Source organism: Nesoenas mayeri (assembly GCF_963082525.1).
Source record: "Nesoenas mayeri genome assembly, chromosome: 6".
In the NCBI taxonomy this organism is placed as follows: Eukaryota; Metazoa; Chordata; class Aves; order Columbiformes; family Columbidae; genus Nesoenas; species Nesoenas mayeri.
In genome coordinates this window covers 27,209,959-27,225,438 of record NC_137545.1, presented here as the reverse complement: position 1 = coordinate 27,225,438, position 15,480 = coordinate 27,209,959, and the positions used below count along the sequence as shown (strand labels likewise).

General features: G+C 60.0%; 2 protein-coding genes across 2 annotated transcripts; one reads left to right on the top strand and one right to left on the bottom strand.

Annotated features, from left to right (window-relative positions):
- Positions 1 to 1,848: 1,848 nt before the first annotated feature.
- On the top strand, positions 1,849 to 3,525 carry INHA (inhibin subunit alpha; the record flags this gene model as incomplete). The annotated part of the gene is made up of 2 exons (XM_080346893.1): positions 1,849 to 2,107; positions 2,792 to 3,525. 2 exons carry the CDS (start codon positions 1,849 to 1,851, stop codon positions 3,523 to 3,525), a joined length of 993 nt encoding a protein of 330 aa, XP_080203019.1.
- A 1,230-nt stretch (positions 3,526 to 4,755) lies between these two features.
- Positions 4,756 to 14,887, bottom strand: LOC308041880 (gap junction gamma-1 protein-like). Its single transcript, XM_080346852.1, has 3 exons — positions 14,875 to 14,887; positions 5,758 to 6,962; positions 4,756 to 5,629 (listed from the first exon to the last, which is right to left on the bottom strand). Exons 2-3 carry the CDS (start codon positions 6,935 to 6,937, stop codon positions 5,622 to 5,624), a joined length of 1,188 nt encoding a protein of 395 aa, XP_080202978.1. The 5' UTR covers positions 6,938 to 6,962; positions 14,875 to 14,887; the 3' UTR covers positions 4,756 to 5,621.
- Positions 14,888 to 15,480: the final 593 nt, after the last annotated feature.

The following is a 15,480-nucleotide window of genomic DNA, read 5'->3' as shown; positions in this document are numbered from 1 at the left end:
AATACTCCCTGAACGAGCCACAGGGGACAATGGGAGAGGACCAGTCCCTGAGGAGTGGCAGGGACCCAGGCCAGCTTCACCTCCCAGACCCCTACCCCAGAAAGGTGCATCCATTCAGAGCCACCTCACCGGCCACACTCCTCAGACCCACGGGCCACCCCACGGCAGCTCCCACAGACCCACACAAACCTGATGGCTCGGCCACCCTGCTGCCCCCCTAAGCCGCCCCCTTCCCTCATTGCCCTGCCCCATGTGGCCCCAAAACCCAGTCCTGTGCCCCATGCACACATACCTCACTCTGCTGCCTCTCTTCAGTGTCTCACAGTACCAGCACCAGCTCCTGCTGCTTCCCCCAGCTCTGTTCCTGGGTGTCAGCATGCAGGGACCAAACGTTGCAAATGCCTGCAGCTGCTGTCCCCAAAAATACCCTCTGATGACACACTGGGTTGATAAGACTGAGCCTGCTCCATTCAGCGCCCCGCCAGCATGGGGCTGGCCTATGTATAGCAGCCTGGTGGGACAGACCCCCCAGCCCAGAGCAGGCAGGCAGTGCTCCACCTCCAAGTCCCACTGTTTCTCCGAGTGAGTCCTGGTGTGCTGCAAACCCGGCCGTGCCTCCATGCCGTGTCAGGTGGCAGCAGGAGGCAACACGCTGTGTGGGGTGCATGGCAAGGTGCACAGTCTGGCACTCATGGTGTAGGGTGCATGGCATGGGACACCAGGCTGCAGTGGGATGAGACACGCTATGCAGGACATGCTGCATGGGGTGGGATGTGGCGCACTGGGTGCTGCACAGGATGGAATGTGCCACTCAGGCCACACTGTGTGGGATGCTGGGAGGCAGGAGGGGTGGTGGAGGTGGAGAGGCTGCCCACCACCCCCTGGGCAGGCAGGGCTGTTGGATAGGGGACACCTGGCACTGTCCCCACAGGCAGTGGATGGAGGAAGGACACGATGCACTGGGTCCCCTCACAGCATGTGTCCCTCCTGCAAGTCCTGCCCCAGAAGCCAGCCAGCAGCCAGCCAGTCCAAAGGGCAGCATGGGATGCATCTCCTGGAGGTGCTCCGGGGTCTCCAGCTGTCCTGGCTCTTCCTCACCTCTTCCTTCTCACCCTGACACTGGCTTAGCCTTCCACAGCCCCAGGCAGCACTGGGGCCTCTTGCCATCCCTATTTCACGACCCCAGGACCTCACCAGGCTCCTGGCTGCCCTGCAGATGCCACATTTCCCCCAGCCGAGCCTGCCCTCCCCAGCTCCCCCTTCTCATGGCCTGGTTCCCCTGTGAACTTGGGGTATCCCAGCCATGCCTGGCATGAGAGTATCCCCCTCAGCCTGGGGCTTCTCAAGGTTCTGGACTCCGTCAGGTCCCTGCCCCGATGTCCCTACTGTGCAGAGCCACTGCCACCTCTCACTCTCCCCTCAGAAGCCCCAGATCTGCAGCATTTCCAGCCAGGGAGTACCCAGCACCACCTGCAAAGCTCACCCAGGGTGTCCCCTCCATCCCTGACAGCACAGGAAAGCTTTCCCAGCAGCACACTGCCTGCAGGCCAGCGTCCCCTGCCCCACACACCCACTGCCCCAGCAGCATCCCCCCCCTGCACCCCCCTACCCGGGCGCCATCCCCCCCCCCAGATCACACTGTCCTTGCAGTCCTTGCATTCCAGACGTCTCAGCGCTTTCACTGCCCAGAGATAATATTCACAGCAAGCAGACGTTTGCGTCAGTGTCAGATAGGTCTCAATGCCACCCTGCCCCAGGGGGAGTACAGCGGGCAGACAGGCTGCGCAGGCAGGCAGGCACCCACAGCAGAGCCCCCCAAATCACCGGCCAACCGTGCACCCCACGATCATGCTGCTCCTCCTGCACCTGCTGCCTGCCATGCTGCCCACTGCCACCCTGGCCAGCTGCACCGGGGCTGGTGCTGACCGACAGCTCATCCTGGCCAAGGTGCGGGCTCGAGTGCTGGAGCATCTGAGCCCCCCACTTCTCCAGGAGAAGCCCCAGAAGGAAGCGAGGAGGGTGCATCGGAGAGATGTCCTCAAAAACGATGAAGTCGAGCCCGAGGAGCTGGAGGACACCTCCCAGGTGATCCTCTTCCCTTCCACAGGTGAGAATACCCTGGTGAGATGGAGAGGGCAGAGGGGTGAAGGAGGGTGGGGGTTTGAACAATGGGGATGCAGCGGGATGGAGACACTGCTGTGGGGATCTGCAGGAAAAGAGCAAGAGGGTATGCCAGGCTGGGGTGCAGGCATGGGCAAGATGTGCTAGAAAGCCAGGAGGTGGAAAGGGATGGCAGGCGGGCACAGGCAGAGCAGCCCAGGACACAGGCAGGGAGAGGGGCAGGCAGCACAAAGGGGTGCCAAGAGGCTGGGGAACAGCTGGTCCAGATGGCATGCAGTGAGATACAGAGGGCTGAGGAGAAAGCAGGGTGGGATAGGGTGGGATGCTAGGGAATGGGGCAGGATGCTAGGAAATGGGATGGGATAATAAGAGACAGGGCAGGATGACCAGCTAAGGAGCAAGACACTGTGGGATGGGGCAGGATGCTGGGGGTTGGGGGCAGCGGTAATGGACCAGTCTGGGGCACAGCGGGGCTCAGCTGCAGGGCACAGTGCAGTGGCTGCTGCATGGCCCCAGGCACTGGCTTCCCTGCACTGTGCTGCAGCCCGCACCGGCAGCCGGGTGCCCCACCAGCACCCCAGGGACCCTCTGCAACATCCCACCTCCAACCAGGCATAGGGGACCCTCCCCGGGTTTGGGCACTTGCCTGAGCATTTTTTTCACCCCACAGATGTGCCCTGCGAGCCCACACAGCCAGACAAGCTGCTGGAGGAAGAAGGGATTTTCACCTACCTTTTCCAGCCCTCAGCACACACCCTGAGCCGCGCAGTGACCTCTGCCCAGCTCTGGTTTTACACCGGCCCCTCAGCCGCCCCCAACCACTCAGCCCCTGACGTGCTGACCCTGTCGCTGCAGGGCCGTGTGCCGGTGGCAGCCACAACAGTGCAAACACCTGAGCACTGGACAGTGTTCCACTTCGCCCCAGCGTTGTTGCCCCAGCTCTCGCAGCCGCTCTTTGTGCTCCTGGTGCGCTGCCCTGCCTGCCCCTGCCTGGCCGAGGGGGACAAGATGCCCTTCTTGGTGGTCACCACCCGAGCCAAGGGTACTGAGAGGACGCGTCGCTCCGCCATGCCCTGGTCCCCGGCTGCCCTGAGCCTGCTGCAGCGCCCATCCGAGGATCTGGCCGCCCACACCAACTGCCGCCGGGCTTCCCTCAACATCTCCTTCGAGGAGCTGGGCTGGGACAAGTGGATCGTGCATCCCAGCAGCTTTGTTTTCCACTACTGCCACGGAAGCTGCGCTGAGGGCCACGGGCTGAGTCACCGTCTGGGCGTGCAGCTCTGCTGCGCCGCCCTGCCCGGCACCATGCGCTCCCTGCGCGTCCGCACCACCTCTGACGGCGGGTACTCCTTCAAGTATGAGACGGTGCCCAACATCCTGGCCCAGGACTGCACCTGTGTCTAGGGCGTCCTGCAGCCTGACCCCAGACCGTGATCCTATCCAAGAGTCGCTCACCCAGGGGACCACCCGCTCCACATCACAGAACCAGAGGGATCTTGCAGGGAGGTTTGGGCTGCACCACCCTCCCCTGTACAAGCCAGTTTCAGGCTGCGCCAGGTACATTCACGCCACCAGACCTGCCTCACAGCTGTCCCAGCCTGGAGCAAACCAGGTCATGGTGGGGCTTGGAAAGGCACAGCACCGACCCCCTGCCGAAGCCAGCCTGCTGTCTGCAACCAGCTTAGCCCATTTTTCTCTACCAGCTCCATGTGAGCAGTTTCCTTGCCCCACAGAAAAAGACTGGAGTCCCACTCCTGCTGCAGAGTACAACAGCCTCCCCATGTTACTGAGAAGGGCCAGGCTGCCACGGCAGGATCAGGACGTGCCAGGGTGAAGCCATGGCAGGGCCTCACGCCAATGCCGGGGCCGGTGGCACATGCAGCACTGCAAGCGAGCCCTCTCCTGGCAGCACAGCCTGTTGGGAAGCTCAACAGGGTGAGTGAAATAAATCTGTTCCCTTTACCAAAACAGCCTGGAAATGCCAGCTTGCATCAGAGGCAGCCACAGAGGCAGGAGGCAGTTGTGCAGTGGTATATGAGCTTCCCAGGGGGCTTTTGGCTGGAGGAGGGAGAGCAAGGGCGAATGCTGAGAGAGGGATCCGGCTCTAACCAGGGGTCTCTTAGAGGGGGCTGGGGTGTGCTGGCCAAAACCAGCATGGCATGGCTAGGTTTGATCCAGCCACAAGGCAGGGGAGCGCAGGGCAGGGGAGCACCCCTGCTGCTCCCAGCTGTAGCAGGACAGGGAGGCACCGGCGTGGCAGCGGGTGGGGAGGCACAGGGAAGCTCCTCACAGGGTGCCCCGCTGGGGACAGGATCGTGCAGGAAGGTGACTGGAGCAATCCCGCTTCACTATGCCCAGAGAAGCTTCCCCAGCTCCGCTGCAGCCGCCTCCGCACGGCAGGAACGACTGAGTCAACCCGGGCCGAGCAGGGAGGTCCCAAGCAGGCGAGCGCTGCCTGCCCCAGCCCATCTGCGTAGGATTCCCTTCCCACCCCTTCCTCCCAAACGACCGGATGCAGCAGTTCAGTACAAAACGTCTCCAGTCTTTACTAATATAGATATTAAAAAAAAAGAACTAAAACCAGAGTGACAATCATCATTTCCGAGTAAAAAACAACGCTACAAAAGTCCCCGTGTGGCCCTGGCTGAGATGATGAGAAATGCCCCGCTGGTTCCCAGCCAAGCCTGGCTCGGGGTGCTGTGTCTCCCTGCCATGGGACCATGGTCCGGCCCCACACCGGGGGCTCCTGGCCCCACAGCCAAAGTGGGAGGGGATGGGCTTTGGTCCAAGTGCAGCCAGCCGGGAGCAGGGCAGAGGCAGTGGGAAGGACAGAAGGACAGCCCTTGCTCTCTGCACAGACATTCCCCAGCAGCCCAGCCCTGCGGCTCGCAACCCTGCGCCAGGACGCTGTGCAGCACAGCCCCCCGGCCGCATCAGCACCTTCTGGCAGCAGCCACACCAGGATCCCCTGTCCCTCCCTTTCTAGTCCTCACAGTCTTCTCTGCCTCAAGCACAATGCCATACAAACACCCTGCCCCATGGTTCAGGCTGGCCAGCCAGACCCCCATGGTGTGGGGCAATACCGGCATCACTGGTGCAGCCCGTGCATCCCCAGCACCAGCTGGTGCAGCAGCGGGTGACAAGTGGGTGCGGAGGGCACAGGGAGGCACGAGCAGAAGACACTTGTGTGGGAGGGTGGAACAGGAGACCGGGGGGCACAGACCCAGAGCAGGGATCGGGAGCACATTATAAAAATGCCAGGGTGCACACACTAACAAGTTTATAAAAATGTACAAAAATAAGATATTCCCTTTGTGAAAATTAAGTAGGAATGTCCCCAAAGCCCCCATCCCTGTTGCTACCCACAGGGACAGGGCTGCCCAGTCAGCCCCGACAGACAGGCACATGTCACTCTCTGTCCCACGCTCCTGGCAGACTGCCTGTCCCACGGTGGCAGTGGCAGTCACTCCAGCAGACACCGCTGTCATCCCTGGTGGCACTCACAGCCCTGCGGGGAGCAAGAGGCATGTTAGCACCTGCCCCGGGGGAAATGATGACCCCTCCCTGGGGGAGCCCAAGGGCAGCACCCCATGCCCTCACCCCAGAGGGGCAGATCCCTCCCCTTCCCCGGCTCACCTGTGGTCCTCTCGCAGGCAGTGGTCCCCTTCTCATGGGCGAGGTTGAGGCGGTTCTGCTCAGCGGCGATGCCGTTGGCCTCGGGGCTGCTGCTGCGGGCAGGGCTGGGGGGCCGCAGCGGGGGCTGCAGGTGGAAGGCCACCTCCAGGTGCTCCTGGGCCAGGCGCAGATGCTCGCGCAACCGGTCCAGCTCGTGTGCTGGGGGAGCCCCAGCCAGGGCAAAGCGCCCCACGGCCGCCTGTGCCAGGCTCTCCTGGTAGTCCAGCTTGTCTGATGGCAGCAGGGCTCGTGGCGGCTCCTTCTTCAGAGAGTGGTAGGTGGGGGGTGCGCTGGGGGCTTTCTTGGGGTACTGTGGTGCAGGGCTGCTGCCGGGCGGGAGTGAGGAGCTGTCGTGCTGGCTCAGGGCGTCGCGGATGCGCCCCACGCCGAGGTGCACCAGCTCGCAGAGGTTAAGGAAGAGGCAGAGCCCGCTGACAGCATACATGATGAGGAGGAAGATGGTCTTCTCGGTGGGGCGGGAGACAAAGCAGTCGACAGTGTGTGGGCAGGGGCTGCGGCTGCAGACATAGGAGGGGCTCACCTCGAAGCGGTACAGCAGGTACTGCCCAAAGAGGAAAGCTATCTCCAGCAGCGAGCGGCACAGCAGGTGCAAGACATAGGCACGCATCAGCCCATCCTGCTTGATGCGGCGCCGGCCGTCATGCTTCTCTCCACTCTCTGGGCTCTTCTCCTTCTCCACCTCGATCTCCTCAAAGATCATGGGGTCTTCTTCGTTATCATCCTCTGCCTCCTCGTAGTCCCGCCCGGCTCCCCGGCGCACCACCGGCATGCGTGCCCGCCGGGCTGCCGGTGCCCGGCGCCGTGAGGACTCAGGCATGCGGGCAATGCGGTGCACGGCAAAGCCCAGGTAGAGCACCGATGGCGTGGCCACCATGATGATCTGGAAGATCCAGAAGCGGACGTGGGATAGTGGGGCAAAGGCATCATAGCAGACGTTCTCACAGCCAGGCTGCTGCGTGTTGCAGACAAACTTGCTCTGCTCATCATAGTAGATGGACTCGCCCCCCACAGCTGTCAGCACAATGCGGAAGACGATGAGGACGGTCAGCCAGATCTTGCCCACAAAGGTTGAGTGGTTGTTGATCTCCTCCAGAAGCCGTGTCAGGAAACTCCAGCTCATCCTGGCCAGGCAGCTGGCTCAAATCCTGTGGGGAAGGGGAAGGCAATCAGGCACTGAGCAAACCCGTGTGCACCTCACCGGGCCCCCCCAAACCACCAGTTGCCATCCCATCCCATTCCTGCTCCTCTCCCCGTCTCAACACCAGCGTCCCTTCCCTTATGCACCAGACTCACAAACACAGCACCCATCCCTCCAAAACTGCGTTCCTCATCCCGTGTCTCCTCCCCGCACTCCTGCCTACATCCTGCTCCCACCCTGCCACCAGCCGAGCAGAGGGGACCTGGAGAGCAGAGGAAAGGTTGGGATGTTCACCCATCCCCTGTAAGACACATCTAGGGGAAGAGTTAGCACAGTCACAGCCAAGGTAAACACAGCAGCATGGGGTAGCACCAGCTGGGGATTGTGAGGGGACAGGCAAGGGACAGACACAGCTACCTCCACCCCTGGTGCTGCAGCACCCATCTGTCACCTGGTGCTGGGTGGGCCACCAGCCAGCACTGCACCCTGCGCCAGCACCCATGCCCTCCCATGGGGGTCCACGAGCCCCTGAAGGAAGGCAACATACGGGCAGCACAGCAAGGTGCCAGCCACACCTCTGGCCTGCTGCAGCTGCCAGACCTGAGCCCCAGCCAAGGGGTGATCCCCTAAACAACGCTCCCCTCCAGATGCCTGCAAGACAGGTCCTCTGCACTCCGCAGGGCTCTCCCTTAAGGGCTGGCAGAGATGCTGCATCACTCTGCCCCACCAAATCACTGTGCTGTGCCCTCCCTCCTGCAAGACTCCAACCCCTACACGCCCCCAAAGCCCACGGTGGCTGGTGCTCAGAGCACTCCGCAGCCCGATGACAAGGGCTGGTGCGGAGAGCAGAGCAGGAGAGCGACGGCAAGGGGCAGCCAAGGAATTGCACAAAGTCCTGGCAAAGCAGCTGACATCAGAGGTCAGGGAGGAAATTACAAGGGCTGTGCTGCCATTCCCAGCCAAAGGAGACGATGCAAGAGGAGAAACCCCACCGCCACCCCCAGCTTCAGCAGCTTGCGCACGAGATGATGCAAGGGCAGTGGGTGGCAGGGCTGCCTGGGGCACGCAGAGGCGATGTGTCCCCACAGAACCCCCAGCTTCCCCCACGCCTCGCCTGCTCTCCGGCCAGCCGCGTCCCATCACCTCCCGCCAAGGCACGTCCCTGCAGACAACGGCTCCTGCTGCACTCATGCCACTATTGTCCAGAGCAAGATGATTTTTTGGCTTAGCTCAGCCTTCCTCCCAAGTAACCCCGCCAAAACAGATAAGCCCCTCCAGCAAAAGCACTCACACCTGGGACATGCTTTGGCTGATGGCTTGGTGCTCAGCAGAGCCTGCTGAGCTGCAGGAGGTGGCACGAGCTGGCACCACGGACACAAACCCATCCCATTAGGGCCACCATCCTCCTGTGGTCAAGCACCCTGCAAGGTCCTGCTGCTGCTCTGTCTCCCCAGAGGAAGGCCCTCTCCCCAAGGACCCCACAGGAAGGAGGATGCTTTGTGTCTGCATTTAGCCCTTGCCTGGCAGCAGCACCCTGCCCTGGCCTCAGGGTGAGGGGCTGGAGCAGGGGACAAGACAAGAGGACTGGGCAGGAGAGCAGCCCCAAAACTGGCAACCCCGGGGAAAGGGAAAGCTCACACATGAGCACCGCCAAGGTGGGGTGACAGGGATGGACCACGGCACGGGTGAGGAGCTGCAGTGGGCATGGCCAACAGTGCAAAGCTCCCCACACCATTTCCCCCTGCCCAGGAGAGGGGCCCCAGGGCAGGTAGCCAGAAGCCAGCTCTCTGCGAGGTGACCAAACCTCCCAGCGCCTCCCAGCCACACCGTGAGCCAGCACCATGTGCCTTGGCCAGGCCCTACACCTACACCTCCGCCTCCAGCCCTACTGGCCCCAGGCCCCCTGCCTCGGGCCCCCAGTCTTTTCTGCCCAGCCTGCCCTGCTCAGGGCCCCCTGCACCCCAGTACTGGGCAGCCCCTGTCCTCCCGGGGACCACCGTCCTGCTGACCCTGGCCAGCCCACACTGGAACCCACTGACCCCGCCAGCACGGGGAACAGCCCCCCCAGCCCCGGTCTTCCCAAGGTTCCCACCCCACTGACTCCAGCCCACCGGGGACCTCCAGCCCTCCTAATCCCAGTCCCCCGATTCCCCCTGCCTGCGGCCCCCAGCCTCCCCCACCGCAGCCCACGCCTGGGGCTCCCACCCCCCGCTCTCCCGGGGTACCGACGTCTGTCCCACCTTCCTGTCCCAGCCCCACCGACCCGCGCACTCCCGCCGCCTCTGCTTCCCGGCCCCACTCACGGCACGCCGAACGAGCGGCTCCCGCCGGCAGCGGCGGACAAAGCGGTGGGGCGGCGCGCCGCCGCCGCCCGCCGAACAAAGGGGCCCGGGGCCGCCCCGCCCCGCGCCCGCCCGCCGGTGCTCACCGACCGCCCCGCACCGAGCGGCTCCCGCCGCGCTTGGAGGGGAGCTGCCGTCCCGCTCCGCCCCGGCCGGGTGACTCAGCCGCCGGGCGGGTCGCTGCCCCCCCGGTCCCGTCCCGGGAGGCCGCGCAAGGCCGCCGGCAGGGACCGGCCCCGGCTGAAACTCGCCCGAGCATCGTGTCTGTCGGCGACATCAGCCGCGGCAATCCCCGCTTTCCAGGCAGCGGCCGAAACTCACTCGTTCCCCGGAGGCTGCTCCCAGCCCCTCCAGCCCCTGGGGGCCGGATCTCCCTTTCTGCCCCCGGCGAGCGCGTTGGCTCCGGGCGCCGCCCACCCACCCCGAGGTGCGAAGCTGAAGGTTCGTGCTGGCCGTAGGGAAACGCTGGGTGTGCAGCAGCAGCCCCGGGGACTCTGGCTCGGCCCGCAGTGTGGTCAGAGATGGGCAACACCTTCCAAAAGAGTGCTGGTGAGCCTGGCCACAGCGGGAGAAGAGGGAGCCAGCACTCCGGCCATGAGACTCACCTGCACAATAACCTCCTGTCCTCCACACCACCAAATTCTTCCTCTCTCAGTGAAGAGAGAGAGGATGGAAGAAAGGTTGAACCTGACAGCACCAGAGAAGAGCTGGCTCTACACACAGTGGGAATATGTAGCAAAATATGGCTGTGTGATGGGAATGTGCTTCAAATCTTCTGAAATCTTCTCATGCCCCAGACCAGGTCCCTGAGCATGCAGAACCTCCAAATGTGCCCTTAGAGAGTCACCGCTGCTCTTCCTGGGCAAGAGCACCACTCTCCCAAGGCCAGAACAGTGGCAGTGGTGGCTTTGAGTCACCACCTTGGAGCTGTGAGCTGTCCCTCTGCCAGAGCACCCCAGCCACTCACTTTCCACACTGCTAAAATTGGCTCCTCTGGGGGTTTTATTGGGGATGAATCCCTGCGCTGGACCGATGACGTCCTACACAGAGCATCCTGTTCTTGTTTGGGGACAGGGAGGGACGCTGGGCTGCATTGTGCAACCAGAAGAGCCAGGGGGAAGCTGGTGTCTGCGTAAGCTCGTGAAACGCAGCTTCTTCCCACTGAAACACTTGCTCCATCCTGCAGAAGGGTTTCCATGAGCAGGCATGGGGGGGTGCAGCCCCTCCACCCACCTCCTGCGGGCAGTACCTGGTGCTGGCTGCAGGAGGGCTGAGGCCAGGTGGCTGGTGCAAAGAGCAGGGAGGGAAGTGTGGCTGCTGCGTCCAGTGCGGGTTTTGGGTTATTCTGGGCCCATAGAGTAAAAACGGCTCTGTTGCTTCCCCAAGTCAGCTACAGCAGAAGGAAGAAGAGTTGACCTGGCCATGGAGAAACACTTTCCATGGAATCCCACCCCCACACACACGCAACCTGGCCACGGAGAACCACTTTCCATTGGATCTCACCCCCACACATGCAACCTGGCCATGAAGAAATATTTTCCATTGAATCCCATTCCCACGCATGCAACTGCAGCATTAACGTTTCTGGAAAGGGAAATGTGTGTTACAGATTCAGCAACAGATGCACTGGGAGCAACCCTCTAGGCACAGTCTCCATCCCAGACCAGGAGCAACAGGCAGAGGTGGATGCAAGGGAGCCAGCAAGTTGAGCACAGAAACTCAGACTTTTGGAAGGATGCAGGGAAGCGTTCAGGGCTAGGGAGGAAGCCTGGGGCTGCAGCCAGGTGCCATGCACAGTGCGGCATGGAGAGGTGGGAGCTGAAGAGGGGGTTGCACAAAGGCCATGTCCCAGGAGCCTGGGGAGGGCAAGCAGCACACCATCTGTGTTGAACCTCCTGCTCTTGCTGGGCTGTTAAAGCCACTTGGAGTTTTCTTTCCCCACAGTCATCACTAGTTTTTAAGTGCTCCCAGGTCTCATGTCCAGCCTAGCTTCACCCCTAGGCATCTGAGCAGTTTGCCAGGATCAAGGGACCTATTTGACCCTTTGACTCTGGTGCTCAGCACAGTAAGAACAAGTCCCTGTAGCACCTTATGTTAAACTGGGGAGTGTGACCTGCTGAGGCACTGCCAGCTGAGGCCATTGTACCCAGAACAAAGCCACTTGTTGGGCCAGGGCCAGGTATAGCTGCTGCAGTGGCTGCATTTTTGCACAACACAGCTCAGCCCATGCCTGGGCTGCCTTGGGAGGCCAGGCCCAGAGGCTGCTGTCAGACAGCCCCAAGGACAGGCGTTACTGTGCCTCTCAGCATCCAGACGTCAGCAGCAGAGCCCTCCTGTTTCCCCCACAATGGTGCCCTGTGTGTTGCCAGGCTCTGCCCTCATCTTGAGCTTGCAAAACCCAAGCACCTGCAGAGGCATCACCCTTTCAGTCTGGGGCAGAGGGCAAACCCACAACAGCTGGGAAAGGAAGGCAGCAGGCAAAGGGTGCTACCCACCCTCATCACTTCCCATGTCAGCTGAGGCTGATGGAGCCCGGGACCACTGTGAGCAGGAAGGATGTGCAAAACCAACAGCCTTGTGGGGTCCAGCTCAGAGATCAGCTCTGCAGAGGAAACAGGAGCACTGTCACCAACCGCAAAAACTGGGACCAGCCTCAAACCACTAGATCTATGGGGCAGAGCACAGAGCTGGAGTGTGCTGAGTATGGCAGGGTGGCTGCATGGCCTGGTGAAAGCAAGGGGAAATGGCAATTGAAGAGACAGTGGCTGAATGGGAGTGTAAGTGCAGGGATAAGGAGGATACCCACTTCTGGGATAAGTGCTACAGCTCAGGCGGGACAGAGAAAGAGCTCCCAGGAGCAGCCCCTGCTCATCGCTCAGCCACAGCGCCGCAATAGAGGCACCCTCAGGGACCCTACTGCCAGGCTGCTGGACACAGGGTGCCAAGGAGGGCCCAGGACCCAGCCTGGCTCTCCATAGCAGCCTCAGTTCCTGCTCTGATCGATCAGGCAGGATGGGCTGCGCCCTGCCATGACTGCCTCTGCTCCCGGGGAGGGTGGCAGTGTGGCAGATGGCAGGGCTGGGCGCCCCAGGCGTGTTTGCGGCGCGGCGGTGTGGACCCTGCCCAGCTGGTGCTCAGTAGCCAGGTGAGGAAGGAGCGAGGAGGAAGTGAGGCAGCTCCACCCTGCCATTGCAGGGCCATGCTGCAGGTGGGCAGCGTGTGTCCTCAGCAGCAAACACGCTCTTCCCTGATTAACCTGGCACTGGGACAGGGAGCAGTTGGCTCCATTAGGGACTGTTTGTCCTGATACAGGACAACTTCACAACTGCTTAATAACCTTTTGATAACAGGCAGAGGCAGGCCCCATGGCAGCTGCACAAAGGGCAACGACCATCCCCTATAACAAAGGCCAAGAGAAGGCTGAGATGGCTTCAAAATGAAGTCTCCTTCCCTTTGACCTGTGCTTGATTATATAGCACAGTCGGAGGTACATGGCACAGCCCCTGCTCACCTCCGTCTTGACAGGGTCTCCTTCCCAGTTCCTGGGTGCTGACTGCTGCTGGCACCCCAGTACTGCGTGTTGTACCCAAGCCCAGCCAAGCTGGAAGGAGCCCCCAGGGAAGGGGTTTATGCAGCCCTGAGCCATTGCTCTGTAAGATGGGCAAGGAGCATCGGCACCCACAGAAGGAATGAAGCTTGACAGGCAGGTCAGTGAGCCACAGGGAACATGGGCCCTTTGCTGCTACATCTCCAGTACCCTGGAGATGAGGCCAGCAGGGATATTCTAGAAGTAAATGACCAGTCCCTCCAGTCACCCAGTTTGAGTGGAAACAAGGCTTCATTAGTTAGACATAGTGCAAGGGAGCTAACAGCTAACCCACAGGCTATGTATACTCAAGGCAGTGCTCGTTTAGAGGGCAGAGACACAGACTAGGAAGCACTAAAATAGCCAGACCTGTGACTGAGGCATCATTTTCATCGATGAGCTGAACAGCAATATAAGGCAGGGCTGGTGTGTGCCCACGGAAGTGGTGGTATTTTCAGGCTCACGGCACCAGCCAGCCTGAAGCCTGAACCCATGGCTGCCTACAGCCTGTCTCCAGAGCCCTGTGGCTGCCCCAGGCCTGGGCATCCCTCCAGCTACACACACCTCAAGAAGAGCTTGCTCTAGGCAGATGCAGGCAGGGAAATGCTGAGATTCAGACCAGCCTTACTCCACGCTAGCAGCTGAGCACTGGAGCCAAGTGCATCCAGAAAAGGAGAGAAAAATCAAGGGTGCCTAAGAGCACAGCTTGGGGGGCTGCATGTTCAGGGTTATGACAGGCAGAAGACATCTGCAGCTGGTTCAACAGATGTTACACCTTTCCACAAACCCTGGCTCTTCTATGCAGCCCCCATTCCTGCATGGCCATCCATTGGGGCTGCTGGCAGTGCTGCGGCAGACAAGTGTGTCATGGAAGCCCTTGCACACATGCAGCTGATGCAATGACATCAGTTAAGGCTATCACTACGCTTAGTGAAAGGAGCCCCACAGCAAAGTGTTCATGATCATAAATTAACCACAAAGGGGTTAATCTGGTAACAACCAGGACAAAACCCTAAGGGGAAAGAAAGAAAAGCAAGCGTTTCATGAAGAGGCAGGAGATAAGTTGTGGCAGCATGTGAGCTTCCCTGCTAGGGGAGGAATGCAGAAATGCAGAAGGGCAGGGAGCTGTTAACAGGGCCGAGATGCTAATGTTGAATTGAGGGCACAGACCTGAAGAGACATGGCAAGAAGCAGAAGCAAATACATAGTGACTTCTCCAGTAAAAAGGGGGACGAGCTTGAGAAGAGCTCCAGACAGGCACACTGCTGAAACCTTTGGTTCTGGCAGCCCACACTTTGTCAGGCTCCTCAATGCATAGCCAGATATAGTCATGGCAGAGCAAAGGTGCAGCTTGGCTAAGACAGACAAAGCAAGCTCCAGGGATGGGCTTTCTCTGGGGTTCAGCTTTTGCATAAGAGCTATCAACAAGCTGGTCCAATAACTCCAACTTTGACTCTTGCCCTTCATCAAAAACACAGCTATAGAAGATCAAGACAACTTACATGAGCTCCTTAAATGGCAAGATGAAGACAGAAATCCCTTACTGGTCTTTACTGGCTCAGCTTTCTCAGACTTCTTCCCCTGGATAAAGTGCTGGGTGCTGGCAGCACTTCTACTGACCTCACTCCCACTCACGGTCTGAGATTGCTCCAAAGGAGCAGAGAGCAGCAGCCATATGCCCATTTAGGAATAGGGGAGAAAGTGGAATGCATTATGACATCTGCCTGAAGACAGTATAGATTTTGTCCATCAAGCCTATAGAAGGCTAGAGAAAAATATCAGCCACTGTGGGCCTTCAGCAACTCAACTGCTTCTAGAAGTGACAGGAGAAATTCTAATAGTACGGCAATTCCAAGAAAGCTTCCAACAGTGTGTGGCAAGGTGGCCTTCAGACCACCACAAAGTACAGAAACAGAATTTCCTGCTCTCCTAAGGTTATTGAGGGTGGCATAGCTGGGTTTGAGCAGGGAGGGAAACATTATTTCATATACCCAGGTGAGACAGGAACAGTGAAATGCTGCGGGACCCAGTCACTCCTATGTTCTACAAGTCAGAAGCTGAGGCCACAGACACCAATTTTGGGTATGCGGAAAGTCTGGATGTCGTAGAGACTGTTGCAAAGAGCTGCTGTGCTCAGTATCCAAAGAAAACGGTCATCAGGTCACTGAATGAAAAAAAAATAAAATTTCAAGCTCACCTCAACATAGAGGTTTTGTCACTAAGGATTCAACTGTGGGAAAACCTGCCCTGAAACTGTGGGTTGAACACTTACAGCAAGACAAAGACAGTGCCCTGGGAAAAGCAGACATCAGTAAAGGTCCCCTTTGGGGGTATCACATCTCACCTGGCAGCACCTTCATGTGACAGGTCCATTTCTGCTCACCCCAACAGGAAGCTTCAGCTGCATTGAAACACCACACGTGGCTTCTTCACTTGCTCTGCCCTGGGCAGGGTGCAGAGATCTTGTGGCACAGCAAGCCCAGGCCAGGCAGCAGCATTTTTTCAGCTGCATTTAACTCTGTGCAGGACAGTTTGAGACAAGGTAAAGCCTGGTACAGGGAAGAATGTGGGGGCCTGTACAGCCAGTAAGCAACTTG